The sequence below is a fragment of the Eleutherodactylus coqui genome, chromosome 6 (genome assembly GCF_035609145.1).
Source record: "Eleutherodactylus coqui strain aEleCoq1 chromosome 6, aEleCoq1.hap1, whole genome shotgun sequence".
NCBI classification, from domain to species: Eukaryota; Metazoa; Chordata; class Amphibia; order Anura; family Eleutherodactylidae; genus Eleutherodactylus; species Eleutherodactylus coqui.
In genome coordinates, this window is record NC_089842.1 from 180,218,838 (window position 1) to 180,237,774 (window position 18,937).

General features: G+C 45.0%; 1 protein-coding gene across 3 annotated transcripts in view; it reads right to left on the minus strand.

Moving 5' to 3' along the window:
* Positions 1–1,383: 1,383 nt before the first annotated feature.
* PSEN1 (presenilin 1) overlaps positions 1,384–18,937 on the minus strand; it is a 57,489-nt gene continuing 39,935 nt past the window's right edge. For all 3 annotated transcript variants that reach the window (XM_066608362.1, XM_066608361.1, XM_066608364.1), the window contains exons 8-12: positions 15,774–15,872; positions 14,697–14,783; positions 6,029–6,211; positions 2,827–2,945; positions 1,384–2,115 (exon numbers count right to left, since the gene is read on the minus strand). In XM_066608362.1, coding sequence (XP_066464459.1) covers positions 1,960–2,115; positions 2,827–2,945; positions 6,029–6,211; positions 14,697–14,783; positions 15,774–15,872 — 644 coding nt within the window. In that variant the 3' untranslated portion in view covers positions 1,384–1,959. The remainder of the gene's footprint in view (positions 2,116–2,826; positions 2,946–6,028; positions 6,212–14,696; positions 14,784–15,773; positions 15,873–18,937) is intronic.

Sequence of the window (18,937 nt, forward strand, 5' to 3'; positions counted from 1 at the left end):
ACAAAAAATGTACAATAAAATGCATGGACAAGCACATGAATGCACTCCATTCAGACCGCAATCATGTGATCCTCTCTCAAGCGTATATACGCATATGTTTGCATGCAGGAGCCTTGAAGGTACTTTCACACAGGCGAACTATGAGATGAAAGATGAAAAAAAAAAAAAAAGCTCAAACATGTGATTGTGATTGATGGTTATCCAGTGTAAATGTGGGACCTGACATGGTACTGGGAGAGAAGTTGTTCATTAGTCACTTTGTTTCAGTATAAAGAGGCAGCCGTTGATCTTTGAATGACTGCTTGTTCAGTGAATGGAGGCCGGTGGCTGGAATAGATCTCCAGCGTTTTCCCCCTCCATTCACTGAATGATCACTCCTGTGTGAAATTAGGTATATGGCATCAGAGGGATTTCGGGGGTAAAGATTTATTGAACCAGTAGGAACTAGCAAACTAGTATGCTCACAGTATACATATATTCTGCGCTCTCGACTATTTACATACAATCTCATGAAAATATATAACACTATCCCTTTTTAGATTATCTAAAAGGCAGCCATTCATATTATCCAGTGTGACATTTAATAAATCAGGCTAATTAATGAAAAGCGTGAAAACAAAACATTAAATATTGGGAGGCTGGAAAGTGAATTGAATTTAGCATCACTGTCCTGAGTCTGTATAAGAACTGATCCCACAAAAGGCATCTGCAATGGAAAGGGAAGATCTGAATTTTGGTTCAACATTTACAATCTCTATTACCCAGATGTCATCATCTGGAGTATAGAATTTTTTTTCTGCGTAGCAAATCCTCTGTCATTGACTTCAGTAGTGACTATATACCAATGAACAGTAATGTGAATCTAAAAACAATCAAAAAACTTGCAATGATACCAAGAGAAAACAAAAAACATTTTTTATTGCTCCCCCTGCTCCCTTGTAGTGTTCAAACTTTCCTGTAGGGAGATAAGCAAAGTACAAGAAAATGATGTTTGTTTATACAAGTGTCTTAACTAGAGATGAGCGAGTATACTTGCTAAGGCACTACTCGCTCGAGTAATGTGCCTTAGCCGAGTATCTCCCTGCTCGTCCCTAAAAATTCAGGGGCCGGCGGGAGGTGGGGAGGAACGGAGGGGAGATCTCTCTCTCATTCTCCCCCCCCCCCCCCCCCACCGCAACTCAACTGTCAGCCGCGGCAGCCCCCGTATCTTTAGGGATGAGCGGGAAGATACTCAGCTAAGGCACATTACTCAAGCGAGTAGTGCCTTAGCGAGTATACTCGCTCTTCTCTAGTCTTAACATAAGTACTGACAGTATAAGAACATTTTTTCCTAGTACTTTTGCATTGAAATGTGATGAAAAAAAAAAATGGCTGAGACAGGCATTAAACGTAAAGTATTGGTGTTCTCCAATAGTGTTTTATTACAGGAAGATCACATTTGTTCTAGAGTATTGCTTTAAATGAAAAAAGTACACGTTTTGTGGGAATTCCAGCCACAAACGCCCTCTACTTTTGGCCTTTTGTACATGTGTGTGGAAAAGCAAACAAAAAAATCCTTATAAGGGTATTTACACCAGTTTGACATCCTTTGGTTGTCCCTCTTATCTCGTTGCTCAAGGAGTTCCTTACTTTTCGGAGAACTGCTCGCATTATGCATTATTTTTTGTTGTGTTGAAAGAAGTCTTGAAAGTTCTTTTTTTTTTTTTGCTGGTAAAGAAATGCTACCATTCTGAAAACCTTTGACCATCATAGGCCTAGATTTGATAACTGGATGAGAATGGTCCAAAAAGAAATCATACAAAAAAGTACACAGGTTTGATGCATTCTCAGCACTGAGGGAGTAATTACTCAAACCTTTCAGTTTGGAAAAATAATCAGAAAAGCAAAATGCTTTCCTTGTATACATCCATGAATAGTCATGTGGACAGAAACAGAAGTCCAAAAACAAACGTCCAAAGGTTAAACATAAAATTGATGGAATGCCAACTGATCCATAAAAGGCCGCACTAAGTTGTCTGTAGCAAAGTAGAATACAAGTCCAAATGTAATGGAGATAGGTAGTGCAGGCAATGCCTTCTTGAAGATGGCAAGAAGTAGGAGGGTAAGGCACAGGCCCTGCAAAAAAGCATCATTAGGTCAGTGTTAAAACACAACTTATGATTACTGATGGAGATACAGTAGTATCCTGCTGCTTCAGCTGAGCATTCTGGAATAAGGCAATATGAAATGAACGTAAACTTTGGATAAGCAGACGTATTGGCCATGCGGTGAAATACAACTATGTATCTTTGTTTCTTGTATCTGTTCTCCTGTTTTGTAAGCGCTGCGAACATGTTGGCGCTATATAAGGCTGCCTGTGCACGGGCGGGTTTTCATTGCATTCCCCACGGCAATAATTCGGCCACGGGAAAACATAATGAACGCTCTCCATAGCGTTGCTATCGAGAGCGCTTCCCCCCCGTCCACGAGCAGAGTATCATAGCAATTCTCTGTTCGCAGCCGGCAAATCGCAGCATGCTGACCGGCGGAGATCCGTCTGCTAGCTCCTGCTCCCAGATCTCCGCCGCAGGATACCGTAACACGCGTGGACAGGCAGTCTAAAGATATTATTATTATTTCCAATCACCCTACCCCATTAGTGCAAGTCCCTGGACCAGCTAGTGTCCTAAGCAGCTCAGAAAAGTTACATTTTCTCCTCTAACTTATAAATCCAAGAGGCATTTTGCAGGAGAAGCTGGACTGTGCTGGGGAGTATGTGTCTGCTACGTAAATAAGTAAACTAAACAAAATACTACTTGAATGACCAAAGATGGAAATGTTACTTACAATCAGGATGGCAACAAAACAAGCCAGGGTTGTATTCCAGTCTCCACTGGCTGCAGCTGAAGCTTTTCCTACAAGGACACTGTAGAAAATAAAGTCTCCAAGCCCAAGTTTCACACCCCCTGCAAAAAAGACAAAAAAATGAAACCTATTCCTGGAGATTTTAACAAAATGTTGCATTCTATGGACCAGTTGGAAATAAGCAGTCGCTATAAAGATGCGGCTCCACTTACTGTATTAGCTTTACACTTCCTAAGGGGATATTGTACTTTCACAAGTGTGTTTTATTCAGACAATGCCAAATACATGTGCAGCTGCATATTCAGAGAAACTGTAGGCAGACTGTCAGTACTAAACAGATGTCACTGTATGGGTCACCAGAAGACCAAGGGAGAGCTTTAACTACAGCGCATTTGAAGGTCACAAGTCAAGGTTAAAATAAAGGTATTTGACTGTCCACAAAGCAGAGTGACTTTACAGGTATAACTGCATGTATTTTTAGCACTGAGTGAGCATTTACACAGAACAAGCCAGCAAGATTTTTTTAAGCTGACTGAAAAGTCAGCTCAAACAACCGCGAGCGACAAACGATTTTTTCGCATTTACACTGAACGATTACCGCTCAAATTCATTCACAATTTTGAGCAATAACCATCGTTGCATGTAAATGGGCCTTCACCTGGTCTTCTAGCATTTGTCTGCATCTCAATAGTATTTAGCATTTGTGGGGCCGCTGCTACTTAGAAGACATCTCTTTTCAGAGCTGCCCTATACAATGCTAGTTATGACAGCAAGGTCCTGAATGAATGGAAGAACTTGGAAGAATCACCGGCTTCCTGCTGAGAGAAGAAAACTAAAGCAAAGGTGAAAGGTGGAGAAGTGGAAGTTTTCCCCCTCCCACACACTTACAATGAGTGAATAGAAAGGACACAAACACAGCAGGCAGTGTCAGTATGAAAGGTCACTGTACTCTGTCATCTGCCAAGTTATAGTAAAGGGTGGAGGTTGAAAAAGCCAAGGGAAGGGTGGAGGTGGGGAGGCCCAACTGACTTACATGAGCCAAGTAATATGTTACAGATCAAGGATAACGTAATGCATTTTGCACAAAGTCGTCTATTATTCAATGTGTTATTTAAACTTTAGGCCCAAAGCATTCAGATTTCTTAAACACTAACATTTCTGATAAGGCCTAATTAGAGGATTTGTCACATATACACAATTCTGATCAGAGTCTTTAAAAGGGTTTTCTGGGACTCCCAATATTGATGATTCATCCTTAGTATATGTCGTCAATATCAGATCATTGGGAGTATGGTGCTTGGAACGCCCATAAATCAGCGGACTGAAGAGGCCACAGGTGAGCGCTACGGCCTCTTCAGACCTATAAAATCATTTTCATCGGTCACGTGGCCTGAGAGCAGCTCAGTCCTATTCAAGTGAAAGAACTGCAAAAGCAGGCACTATGCCTTTTGGAAATTGAATTAACAGTGGTGCTCACCCAAACGCAACAGTCACTTCAGACACCTAGGGAGCCCGAAAGCATCCGATCTCCACCGATCCGATTCTAATGACCCATATTGAGAATAGGTTAGCAATATCCCACTACAAGAATTCTTGCAGCGGGATGTGGACCCATGCCCCTGCACAGCCCTGTGGCTCACCCAGTTAAAACGATTAGTTTTCCGCACGTGTTTTTACGCAAACAAATCGCAGCTGTGTGCATAGGATTGCAAGCGGGCACGGGCGGAATTTACAATTAAAGGGGTTGTCCCACGAAAGCAAGTGGGGTTAAGCACTTCTGTATGGCCATATTAATGCACTTTGTAATATACATTCTGCATGCGCAGAAGACCTGTGCAGCGCGAGCACGCCGGAGCGGCCCAATTCAACAGAATAGAAGAGCAGACAGCGCAAGCGCGTCTAATGGAAGGAGAAGGCGGCTTCGGTCGGCGCCATGGAGACGGGGGCGCCAACACCGGAGGAGGTAAGTGTATAACTTATGTATGGCCAATATTTAATGCACGATGTATATTACAAAGTGCATTAATATGGCCATACAGAAGTGCTTAACCCCACTTGATTTCGTGGGACAACCCCTTTAAGGTCACAGAACCTGCAAAAACTGCCACATAAATGCAACCTACAGGCCAAATACAATATACTGAATATAATGGGCTAAATATTGTAGAATTTATGAAGTTTTGCCCTAAAGCTACCTATAGACAGACAAGCCAGATATCGGGCTGAGAAAATCTGTCCGATATTGCGCTCGCCAACGTTTGTACGCGGATATGAGGCTGTTTACTGGCAAAAACGCCTCCTATCACTTCTGTGAAGTAGTGATCCTCCAGTGTGACTTCCAGGCACATTAGAGGATTGGTAAGTGTTTCCTACGGTTTTCAATGTGTAGCATCATGCGTTTTACTGTTGCGCAAGATTTTCGGCCGTGTGAAATCGGCCTTAAGCTGTTTAGTCATTAAACCATAGGACATCTGTAAGACAAAATAAATGTGTCTGAGCTGCTTAGAGAAGCTGTGCCGTGTTTGCTCAGAACTTCTGTACATTCCTATAAAATGTGTTGGAAGCTATGAGATGGACCATAACGAATCTTATATTGCCTATAGGGAAAGGCTTTTTCTTTTTCCTGCAGTCACAGAAGTGTCCTGTAACCGCACATGGCTATGAGCACTAAATCGCATTAGACAGTTTTGCCCTGTAGCAAAAGGTGGGACTAGTGTAGGACGCTGGTCTTAAAACTACAGCTGTTTGGGTTCTTGATTCACCAATATTTTGGACCTTCATAAATATTGCGACTACGTTAAATTTACACAAAGCCAAAAAAATTTATTTATTTTACTTCAATATTAAAAACTGTAAAATCACCATCGTAGATAACAGGTCACTATGATAAATTGCAAGACAGAGGAGAAGAGTGTCTATCAAGTCAATACTTAAACAAGTAATGGCCCATTTCCAAAAAGGTTTTCAAACATCGCACTTCAGGAACAACTCTGCAGTTTTCTATTACATTTTTTAAGTCAAAGTTAGAAGTGAATTTGAAAAAAAAGAAAAAATGCTGTGTGTGAGAAGGAAGTAAAGCACCTTGTACAACACAATCCATATGGGTCATATATAATACACTCTATTATGTAATGCTTTGGTAGTTTCTCAGTTGGGTTCCCCGATAAAACAGCTTAACACTTACGTTCTTCAGGGTCTTCACTTGGAGGTGCATTACTAGGCAGAGCTTGCACAGCTGCTCGAGACTCAGGGGTAGAGCCAATTGGGCCAATTCTAGCATTCGTTTGTTCTTCCCAACCAGAATCAAACCCTCCATTATCGTCCGTTATAGCAGTGTTACCAGCTGACTCTACCGGCACTGCAAGGTCTACAGGTAGAAAATGGTTACAAAACGGATGCTGCTAAAACAGTATATGCAAAAAGTACAGCATGGGTAAAAATCAGACCCCCATCAACAGGCAATAATTAAAATACAGCTTTGCCTACCACCCCTATAACATGAATGCCTTAGCGAGAGTCTGCGCATGTACACATGAATCTACTGAAGTCACTCATAAGTAGACTTATGATAAAGTGATAGACAGATTACCATTGATTTGGTTACAAACTAGCTTATACGGGATTGCCCAAATTAAGTTGTTTTTTTAAGATAACTTCATTATTCCTTTCAAAGCAGATAACTAGTGGCACTTTTACATGGGACGAACTGTCAGGCAAACAATGCCCGACAATACGTCCTAGTGAAGCTGACTTCTGTGCCGTTACACAGAAGCAAGCGAGCATCGCTACATTGCTCATAGTGCGCTGAGCATGGAAGTGGAGCGCGCCAAGGAGCGCTCTCCCCCCCACCTGCCTCCATTCACTGTAAGCAGAGACGTTCAGAACTGAAAGACTGCTGATTAGACTGAACGGCTAGTTGTTCAGGTTTCTGCATGAAGAATCTGAACTCCTGTTTAGTCTCTGAACGATAGTAATCCCAGGTAAATGCATACAAAGGGTTTTAAAGAACTCTTAACGATAATTGGCCTGTGTAAAAGGTCCTTAGTACTCAATTGCAAGAAATCTTAAAGAACTATTTACAAGGGACAATTAAATCGCACAAAATTCGTTCAAAACTAACAAAAATGTGTGATAATAGTTATGTCTTAAGGCAAAACAGCATTTAGGCCCCTGCACACGGGCGGAAATTCTGCAGCGGGATTTCCCAGACTTTCCGTACGTGCCCGCCTGCGTAGGATTGCGTTGCAAAAGGCAATCCTATGCACACAGCCGCGACTTGTCGGCGTGAAAACACGCACAGAAAACAAATTGCGGCATGCTCTATTTCTGTGTGGGTCTCGCAGAGGCCAGCACAGAAATGTCAGTAGTAACAGGCCGGCTCCGCATCGCGAATGCGCCGGCTGGCCGGCGCATAGCAGAGGCGGAAGATGCCGGGAGCGGGTGAGTCGCAGGCCTCTGCAGGGGCACGGGACAGCATCCGGCTGCGAGACTCCTCGCAGCGGGATCCGACCCAGCTGTCTGCAGGTGGCCTTACTTTTTGTTAATTGCCCACCTCCAACCAACATAAAAATCATCACTAGATAGCTGGCCTTTCGCTGCATGTTAAATCTCCCAGTTTAGCGTTTAATATAGAATGTGAAGCCAGGAAGAAGTCAGCGATAATCTGTCTGAGGTCTCTTAACGAGAGCTAACTAGCGGTGACATCACCGGCTCATGCAGTCATCCCGTTTAAATGTAGCATTCGAATATACAAACATTCAGAAGTGTACTTAAAATGATAGCTATGCACCGCAAGAACTGTTTATATAGCCTTGTATTTTTGAAACAAAGAGGATTTTTTCCAAAATGAGTCAAGGTAATGAATTGTTTTAGCGGAAATCAATCTCTATAGATCTTAAAAAAATATACTGGGATTATCTCTCCATCTATATATCTAAAAATATATATACTGGGACTATAAGATGTATTTTTGCCAGTCACTGAAAATCTAGTCCTGCATATTACTATTGTGTTTCCCTGAAAATAAGACACTGTCTTGTACTACTTTTTCCCGGCCGGTGTTCTGGTCCCTCTCGCTGCTCTCCAGGCGCGCCACCATTTTTCCTTGTCATCCTCAGTGCTGAAAGAGCATTCTCTTCCGGTAATGTGGGTTTAATACCCCGCCTCCAGCAAGAGATTGCTGTCATTGGCTCAGGATCGCGGCCTCAGCCCATCACAGTCGGCGCTTGATGGCAGTCATTGAATGAATGACATTGAATGGCTGTGATTGGCTGAGGCCATGGTCCTGAGCCAATCACAGCAATCTCTTGCTGGAGGCGGGGTATTCAACCCACATTACCAGGAAGAGAATGCTCCGTCACTGCTCAAGTGCTTGCTTCTGTTCCAGATCCTGACAGCTTAGAAGGAACTCATTCTGTGTAATTAGGAGATTGGGTGGTTACCAAAAGACACGTCCGCAAAGCTCTAGAACACAGACTTGACGTTCCATAATAAGTGTTCCTGGCCACCAATACAGATGTTGAGCTGGAAGGACAAATCCAATTAGATACGTGCGTCTCGTTGCAAGAGAGTCTTCCCACCATGATGAACATATGCTTTCTCCTAGGTTGTTCAATCCCTGTTATCTTTCTCACAGCTATGGTTCCATAACTAAGGCTCTGAAGGGTCCAACTAGCCTCTTTGAAGAACAAGCAGCAAATTCTGGCATCTCTGACCCCTTCTGATGACTTGTGGACTGATACTTTGGGCAGATGGAGCCACTGGATTTCATCTTTTGCTAGACCTTTAGTGACTATTCTTACTGACATTGCTATTATTGACTGCATTATTTCGTGCCTCCAACGATTTTTTCCCAAAGACTATTGACGAAGCTGTCCCTGTGATGTATGATGGTGTAAACTTCCCAATCATTGAGATATTCTAGAACACTTTGTTTTTTTTAAATGCATCAAAATAGCCTAAAATTGAGGGAAATAAGAGATTTTAAACTTTATTCTATTCTTCTGAATTCTCAACCCGGTGGCAGGAAAAGGAGTGAATTTCTTACCGAAAATTCCTTTTTTCCGAGTCATCCTGACGGCAGACATGGAGGTTGCACCTTGACCTCGTAGGGACAGGAAGCAAGAGACTTCAAAAGGCTCCTCCCGCCTCCCATTCACCAGTGTCTTCTAAATTACTTACATGGACATGTCGTGGTTAACCAAGGAAGATATTTATTTGCTCCGAAAAAAAATAACATGGTTAGTTCCATTTGAACATAAACAAGAAGAGGGTAGCTTACCCGGACTTAAACACAAGATAATATGCACAAATTTACCGCATAAAAAAAAATGTCCAACATAGGAGCCTCTGGGCTACAGATTCGTGCCCGCATAAACGCGTGAATTTTTGCGAGGGAAATACGTGCCATCAGGATGACTCGGAAAAAAGGAATTTTCGGTAAGAAATTCACTCCTTTTCCCCGGCGTCATCCTGACGGCAGACATGGAGTATACCAGATTAACTCTTTAGGGAGGGACCACTGCTTGCAAGACCTTTCTCCCGAATGAGAGGTCCGCATTCAGCCTGTAATGTTTTGCGAATGTGTGCAGGTTGGACCATGTGGCTGCCTTACAAATTTGGTCCGGCGTCGCCATAGCCCTCTCTGCCCAGGAGCAGGATATTGCCCTGGTTAAATGGGCCTTGAGTCCTTCCGGGATAGTTCTGTTGCAGGAAGAGTAGGCCTGCTGGATGGTGGATTTTATCCCACGGCTAAGGGATCTCCTAGAAGCCACTCTTCCTCTGCCCGGCCCCTGGAATTGAACAAAAGACAGTCAGCCTTCCTAAAGGATGATGTCTGCTCTAGGTAGCATGGAATGGCCCTCCTTACATCCAGGCTATGGTAGTCTTTCCCTATCGTTTTGGGGATTTTGAAAGAAGGATGGGAGAATAATTTCTTACTGTCTGTGGAATTTTGAGGCTACCTTTGGAATAAAAAAGGGGTCTGTTTTTAGTATGACCTTATCGTCCTGGACTAATAGGTAAGGTGTTTTACAAGATAGGGCCTGGAGCTCGCTTACGCGCCTCGCTGTTGTGATAGCTACCAGGAACACAGTTTTAAACGTGAGGAACCTAATTGGAATCTGATCGATAGGTTCAAAGGGGTCTTTGCAGAGGCTTTGGAGAACTAGGTTCAGGTCCCATGGGGGGACTGTACTACGGCTAACTGGCCTCATTCTTTCTGCCGCTTTCATGAACCTGCGGATCAATCTATGATCTGCCAAAGGTTGGTCTAAAATGGCCGAAAGCGCTGATACCTGTACTTTCAGGGTTCCTGGTCTCAGGTTTTTATCTAGACCCTCCTGGAGGAAGTCCAAAATCTCCGCCACCGAAGTGTCAAGATTGGAGACTTCCAGCCCCCTCCAGGAGGAGAATTTTTTTTCAGAATCTTATTATAAATAGCGGAGGTTACAGGTTTTCGAGACTGGTGTAGAGTCGCGATAACTCTGGAGGACAGACCTTGTCTTAGTAGCGTCTGTTCCTCAATATCCACACCGCGAGGTTCAGTCTCTCTAGGTTGGGGCAAAGAGCTGGGCCCTGCGCTAGAAGGTCCTTCCTGGATGGAAGGCGGATTGGCTCCGAGATGGCAAGCTTTAGGAGCCCCGGAAACCATGCCCTTTTTTTTTTAGTGTGGGGCGATCAGGATCAGCGTGATGTTGCTCTGCTGGACCTTCTGAAGAACTCTCGGGATCAGGGGTATGGGGGAGGGAAGGCGTACACCAGACTGAAATCCCAACTCTGGGAAAAAGCGTCTAACCCCTCGGCCTTGTCCCTCGGATCCAGGGAAAAATAGGCGGGGCATTTTGAACTTTTGCTGCTCGCAAGCAGGTCCACCTGTGGACTGCCCCAGGTTTCTGTAATGAGACGAAATTCCTCTTGATTCAGAGACCATTCCCTGGGGTCTAGGCGTCTTCGACTGAGAAAGTCGGCTGTCAGGTTCTGGGATCCTTTGAGATGGACCGCTGTCAGGGACTGTACCGTGGACTCGGCCCATCGGAAGGTCCGGGCTGTTAATTTCAGCCGGTGAAAGTTACTGGTGCCTCCCTGGTGGCGAATAAGTGAAACGGCAGTCATGTTATCAGAGAAGATCTTAACATGTCTCTTCTTTAGGATATCCTGAGCTCTGTGAAGCGCCTCCCAGATGGCCCTAGGCTCTCTGAAATTTGAGGTTTGGGCACGCAATGTCGGACCCCATTTGCCCTGGAGCAAACGCTGCCCCACTTGCGCTCCCCAGCCAGACTGGCTTGCGTCGGTGACTACGGAGATGAAGGGCTCTGCCACCCGTGGGGACTCCGCTTCTAGGTTGCCAGTTGACCGCCACCAGCGGAGGGACGTTGTGACCGATAATGACACGGGCATTCTGCTGTCCAGAGAGGTTGTTGCTCTGTCCCAGTTGCCCAGGGTGGCTCTCTGTAGCGTCCTTGAGTGCGCCTGGGCCCAAGGAATAATGCCGATACAGGAGGTCATGAGGCCCAGGAGCCTCATTGCGTCCCCAATCGTTATTTGTTTCTTCTGGCTGCATTTCTGTGCTGCCAGCCTAAGATTTTCCTGCCTGGGTGGAGGCAAAGGCAAGGTCTGAGACACTGAGTCTATCTGTACCCCCAGGAAGGTCTTTCGCGTCTCGGGGAGAAGACTAGATTTAGGGAAGTTAACTATTCACCCCAGTCTCTGAAATAGGGAGATGATTCGGCTGGTATCCTCTTTGAGGATCTTCGGCGAGGATGCAATTACCAGGAAATCGTCCAGGTATGGGACAATGTTTATGCCTGCCACATGGAGATGCGCCACCATCTCCGCCACTATTTTAGAGAATATCCTGGGTGCCATTGAAATTCCGAAGGGTAGGCACTGGAATTGAAAATGGTGTACACGGCTGCCCATCCTGATGGCAAACCGCAGGTACTTGTGATGTTCCGGCAGGACTGGGACGTGGTAGTACGCGTCCTTTAGATCGACGGTACTCATAAAGTCCACTCTTTTGATCAGAATTACTGCAGACCTGACGGTTTCCATCTTAAACCTTTTGTACGTAATAAACCTGTTCAGGCCCTTCAGATTAAGGATCATCCGAAAACTGCCGTTCGGTTTTTTGATCAGAAATAGGGGTGAGTAGAACCCCAAGCCCTGTTCCACTGCGGGGACCCGGACTACCGCCCCCATCTGTAGCAGCTTAGAAATTTCATTTTTAAAGATATCCTGCAGGGCGGGGGATTGCGTGGGGGTGACTCTGAAAATACTGGGGGGCCGGGTGAAGAGTTCCATTCTGTACCCTTGGGCTATGAGCTGCAGGACCCACGGGTTGTCTGTAATCCCCTGCCATTCCCGGGAAAAGCTCAATAGTCTGCCCCCCACCTGGTACTTGCCTACAGGGGAAGGGGTTGTTTTTGTCTTACCCCTGCCTCCTGTGGGGTAGGACCAGCGCCTCGTCTTTCCTTTGCCTCGGTATGGCTTGAAGGATGGCTGACGTTTGTGGGGAAATCCCGTTCTTGCTTGGTCCGGGAAACTGTGGGTCTTGTCGGTAGCTCCTTTTTAGGATCTCCTCCAAGTCCGCGCCAAAGATGTGCTGGCCATGAAATGGGATGTTACACAGCCTTCCTTTGGAAGCCGTATCTGCTTTCCATGTTTTCAGCCAGAACGCCCGCCTGGCCATGTTAGACAATGCGGCGCGTCTGGCCGCCAGCCTCATAGATTCGGCAGACGCGTCTGCCAGGAGGCCTGTTGCTGATCTAAGTAGAGGCATGCATTCCAGTAACGCATCTCTAGGGGCCTTCTGTTTAATCTGGTCGTCGAGTTCCCCCAACCAGAGGAACATCGACCTCACCACAGAAGTCGTTGCGATATTGGGACTCCAACGTCTAGGCCGTTGTTTGCCAGGCCCGTTTCATCAAGGCGTCAACCCTGTTGTCCATCCGGTCTTTAAGATGAGAGGAGTCCTTGAATGGCAGGGCTGTCTTTTTGGCCATTCTGGCCACCTGTGCGTCCACCTTGGGGACCTCCTCATAGATGCTCACGTCTTTCTCCGCAAAGCAGAGTCTCTCTTTATATTCGCGGGACAAATAGGGGTGTTTGTCCGTGCAAGCCCACTCATCCGTGATTACTTTCTTCAGGGTATCATTAACCGGAAACACTATGCGGTTCCTTGGTCTGAGCCCGCCGAACATGTCGTCCTGTACGGACCTTGGCTCGACCACATCCTCGACCTTCATCGTATCCCTGACTGCTTTGATCAGGTCATCCAGGTCCCCAGATGAGAAATAGTACTTTTTATTCTCATCCCTGGCGTAAGGAGGACGGTGAAGGAGTTCGCCATCTGACAAGTTGCCCAGGGATTGCTCAGACTGAGCTCGTTGGCGGTATGTGGCTCGCCCTTTTAGTGGCCCTTCTTTCCCGCTGAGCTGGGAGGGCGGGGGTTCGGGGGTTCGGGGGGGGGGGGGGGGGGGGAGACTGGAAAACGATGCCCGGACTACCTCTCTAACCAGGGATCTAATATCTTCCCTGAATGCGGCCTGTTCATCCATAAGGATCTTGGAGGTACAATCGGGGCATAGCGGCTTTTTATACGCCTCGTCCAGTTTAAGGCACAGGGCGCATTTCCTGTGTTTTTTAATTTATTTATTTATTTATTTTCCCTAGGTCCTGTTTAGACCGAGTGGATTACCTGTCCTGCAAAATATACATGCATGCACATAAGGGAAAACCCCCACACAATGCTAAATCCCTGAGCATAACATCCCTGCAACAAGTAACACTTACAGTTTGTAGGGCTTCCATCTCTGGTTCCTTTGTAGTCATGATGCAGAAAACGCAGACAGAACCAGATTAGACAGATAAATCCATCTATGAAGGTGTGCTGTCAGTGGAAGCTTGCCGGGGGGTCTCCATTTTTAAATCTCCCGCTGTTCCGGGTCAGCTGACGGCGTCTGACGTCACCGCGTCACGCCGCGCGCGGCCGCGCCGGCATGCCTGGAGGAGAGAGGCATCTGAGTCTATGGCCCGCCGCTCTCCCCGGCCGAAAACAACTGCGCCGAGCTTTGGAAGAGGAAGGAGGGGACTCAAGGACCTCTAGTCCGCCACTCCGACCGCTGCGGTGGTGAACCCCGGGTGGTCAAACCTGTGGCCCGCCGTGCTCCGGGACCGCGCTGACACCCCGAAGGGAGATGAGAAGGGAAGCAGCCCTGTGGACTGTCAATCCCTACAGTCAGCCTGCTTTGGAAGAAAGGTGAGGGGGAAAACAGCCCCATGGACCGTTCCCCCAGCTGTCATCCTGCAGCTCCCTGGAGGGAGCTCCTCTTGCATGTCCCTGTAGGGACAGGAAGCACTGGTGAATGGGAGGCGGGAGGAGCCTTTTGAAGTCTCTTGCTTCCTGTCCCTACGAGGTCAAGGTGCAACCTCCATGTCTGCCGTCAGGATGACGCTGGGGAAAATATGTACCTTTATTGGGAAAAAACACTGAACATTCTTAACCTTAGATGGAGCTTCGTTTGCTCTGACAGTATTAAATAAAAGTGTTCTACAACAGGAATTTACGCACTTTGCCTTAATATTGCCATGTACACCTATAAATAGAAGAAAAAGGGGATTCCCTGTATACTGTATTATAAAGGCGCAAAAATCTTTTAAAATAGACGACTCATTTTGGAAAAAAAAAAGACCCTAATAAATTGCATTTCAAATAGTTGTCATCAACAGAACTGGTATATACATAACACAGAAGAGATACTGGAAGTTCTTGTAAACTTTGTGCCAAAAAACACATAATATGTACATATAAATAGTACTAAAAGCATGAAGACAGGGAATGTCGCCTCCCTTACCTTGCGAGTTGTAGGATGGCTTCTTTGACCCACTCTGTGTGAATCCTGGATCTCCATCTGCCATCTTTACTAGCCAGATCATTGTAGCTGAAGTCAACATGGAAAACTATTAGCAGGTTTGGCTGATTTGTTTCAGCAGATCAAAATTAATATATACCCAAGTTGATAAAACAAACACCTAAAATTGTCCCACTCATCTAACTTTACCCATAAGCTCACGGAACAGGACTTCATACAAGATAGGCATATATGACAGGCAGTAGGGAATGAATATATAATTTGTATATGACAGGCAGTAGGGAATGAATATATAATTTGTATATGACAGGCAGTAGGGAATGAATATATAATTTGTATATGACAGGCAGTAGGGAATGAATATATAATTTGTATATGACAGGCAGTAGGGAATGAATATATAATTTGTATATGACAGGCAGTAGGGAATGAATATATAATTTGTATATGACAGGCAGTAGGGAATGAATATATAATTTGTATATGACAGGCAGTAGGGAATGAATATATAATTTGTATATGACAGGCAGTAGGGAATGAATATATAATTTGTATATGACAGGCAGTAGGGAATGAATATATAATTTGTATATGACAGGCAGTAGGGAATGAATATATAATTTGTATATGACAGGCAGTAGGGAATGAATATATAATTTGTATATGACAGGCAGTAGGGAATGAATATATAATTTGTATATGACAGGCAGTAGGGAATGAATATATAATTTGTATATGACAGGCAGTAGGGAATGAATATATAATTTGTATATGACAGGCAGTAGGGAATGAATATATAATTCCTATCATATAAAATATTTAAGGGTCTAACAACTCGGAACGCGAATACTGGACAATCTGTCCCATCAGATAGAAAAATGGTGTGGCAGATTGTATTGTGAGGAGAAAGCAAATGAACAGAAGAATAAATGGCAAGAGGAATGCAAACATTTGCATATGTATGTAGCAGTAATTGTCAGATATAAAGAGGACTGCAAATTGACTTCTCTTTGAGGCTTGTAAATAAGTGTGTAATCCCCTTTAATGCAGCATACATACAAGAGTAGATTAATGCTGGGAAGAGGGTTTCATTTCTCTCCTGAGCAGTCTCCACAAGCATACGGAGGGGACCCTTCGGACACAAAACAGCTACGAGATCTAAAAATGAAGAACAAAACCAGATGTTATAAACTACAGACAAGCTTAAGATATTTTACCATTACCAATTCAATGTTGATAATTTTACTCTTTATAAAAAAAAAGTTTTCTTTTTTAATCTGTTTATTTAATGAGATTTATTCATTCATTCATTCGTGTTGCTTACAAAATACCAACAAGGAAAACAATGTTAAATGGTGACATCTCCCAACACGTTCTATAGAGGCTTATGTACCTTCACCCATTACCGTGGTATTAATAATAATAAATAATAGTTTTTATTTATATAGCGCCAACATATTCCGCAGCGCTTACAAGACGGGGAAGAAAAACCAAGACCACTGTTACATGTAGTAATCAGTTGATGAAGACAGTAGGGGTGAGGGTCCTGCTCCAACAAGCTTACATACTACAAGTAATGGGGGGATACAGAAGGTAAAGGGGCTGGAGATGTGCACAGTATGGCGAGATGGTATTATAAGATGCATACAATTTTATAATTTAAGTGTACCCAGAGATATGCTATGCCACCCTGTGCTTCCCTTATTCAGTGCTGCCATGTGCCCCACACACATGCTGTGCTACCCAGTGTTCCATTTATACAATACTGCCATATAGTAATGCACTGTACCACCTCAGATGCTCCCTTTATACAGTACTGTCATATATGCCCCTGAGATATGAGATAGCACCCTATGTGTGCCATAAATATGCTGTGCCACCACATATGCCCCACAACAGAGCTGCCACAGATTGTTGGTTCCTAGCAGACAATGTCTAAAGGTGCTGGTAGAAAACAAAAAGTGGCTCTGCAACACCAAAAAACAAAACAAAAAGAAAAACCCTGTACCTCAGTCTACCTCCTGCTACCCATGTTTCTGAAGAATGTCATGAATCTTCAATAGTTAGTATCATTTTTTTCATTTCACGATATACTGTTTTTAGTCTTTTTCCCCTCTGCCCATCTAACGCATTTTTCTACACTTCTGGTATGAGCAATGTTGATAGAGGAAATCAAGAACATGTTGGAGTCTGTGGCCAAGATCCAGAGCGTGCTTCCACTTCTGTGAGAGACATCTGTAATCTGCAAAGGAATTGTAGCAGCAACGGCAGTGTCTACGCCCGAGTGCATCATCTACCTCAAGTGTTTTCATTACCGCCACCTGTTTCTGCAAGATGTGGCTCCAAATAGAAGGATGAAAAACCAAAAGAAAGGTAGCCAAGCTCATCGGGGAAGAGGTCGACTGTTGGGTCCCTGCAGAAAACAATGTAAAGACTGCTTTTGGGTGCAAGCAATTTCCTGTTTTTGGGTGGTTCGATAAGGAATAGAGGTATTAGTGTTTGACGCCACCAGGAGCCAAGATTGACATGGGAAGGGAGGGTGACGCCCCCTGTCCCTGATTGGCTGGACCCATGGGTGCTTTGCAGGTCCTTGCAGCCCACTTAGTATGTATTACACCTTTATACCTCGGCCCCCCCCACTGCTGCTGCACATCCCCAGGTAAAAGTTCCTTCACTGCTGGCGTCCCACAATGAGGCAAACCCCTAACTTGGGGAAGCTGTTAGCGGCCTCGACAGCAGGGAGGGCACAGCGTGCTGAACGCAGTATTATTGCGGAGGGCCGCAAGCCTTCGCGGCCGCCAGCATAGACAACACAGCACTGGGGCCACAGAGACTGACAGGCGGCGGCCAGAGACCGAAGGGATCGGGACACTAGAATGACAGCAGCGGCGGACGGGCACAACGTGCTGCAACCACCATGTACCTAGCAGATCGCCGCCAGCAATATGGAGCAAACCGTGCCCGCGGAAATAACGGTCACAGCCACAGGCCACACACTGCTGGGATCCCACAGCGGCGCAGAAAAGGGAGTACAGTGAAACAGGTGCAGGAGAAGTCAATGACAGCCGGCGGCCGCACACTGTAGGGGTCCAACAGGGCTGCAGGACACTCCATACTGTCAGACGCTTTTCAGCGATGTATCAGCATCTAACATACGCGGAGCGCAGCACCTTCCCCTATTACGCCAAATCGGGAGCTAGGGGTGTAACAGGGGTGTTCCTCCATGGAAGCCCTGTCACACCCCTAGCTTCCAGTGGTGTCACGATACACTAATACCGAATATAGATTATGTATTTTTTTTACTCTTGCTTGTATCTTAATACTTGCTGACTTTGATGCTCCCTAAAATAACAGGCAGGTTTTGAGGTAATGAAATGCTAGTAAATTTTCAGCCATACTGGAAATTCTTCTATTTCTTCTAATTCTCTTCTATTTCCACTCTCCCCATTACTCCAGCAACTGTGGTTGCCAATATGCAAATCGCTATGCCAAGGTCGTCATACAGGGTGTGGAAGTGGCATTTCCAGGCTGTTTATGCTCTCCTTGCTTCTCGGTTCTACCAACATTTCACACTGCTCACCAAATCTCCAAAAATCAGCAAGGCCAAGAGGACATGGTGTGTAGGCATCCAGGATACAGCCAGAAGTTACATACACATAAAGCCCAAATTATCCAGACACTGAGGAGACATTACTCCTTCATCTATAACAAATCTGTCTGTATAGTCATGTGACCTTCACGCAGGTTTTAAGTATTTCCTGGAATTTGTATAGACGCAAGAGAAAAAAAAAAAAAAAGATAAAAAAGTCTGCCATTTTTGGACACATTATAGCCAATTTTTTGTATGCACATGTGAATTACACAGGCTGATCATTATTCAGATTCTCACTAGATCACAGGAATCTGAACCACGATCGCTCAGTGTAAATGCATGCACTGACTGAATGAAGAACCATAATTTGTTTGCTTACCGTTCGTTCCATTTCTGCAAGCATAAAAAAAAAACTGAACGATGATCAGCCCATGTAAATAGGCAGTCCATCTATGAATAACTGCCTGTTCACTGTCAATGGAGGTAGGTGGGCCAGAATTTCTGATCCCCAGTGTGCTCCGCCGCCATTCACTGAGCGCTGATCGCTCTGGGGTAAAAGCAATTTATTGCCAGGATGACAGTCGGTCACATCTGCGCTGACAGTCAACCCACATAAATTGGCCCTTAGGAA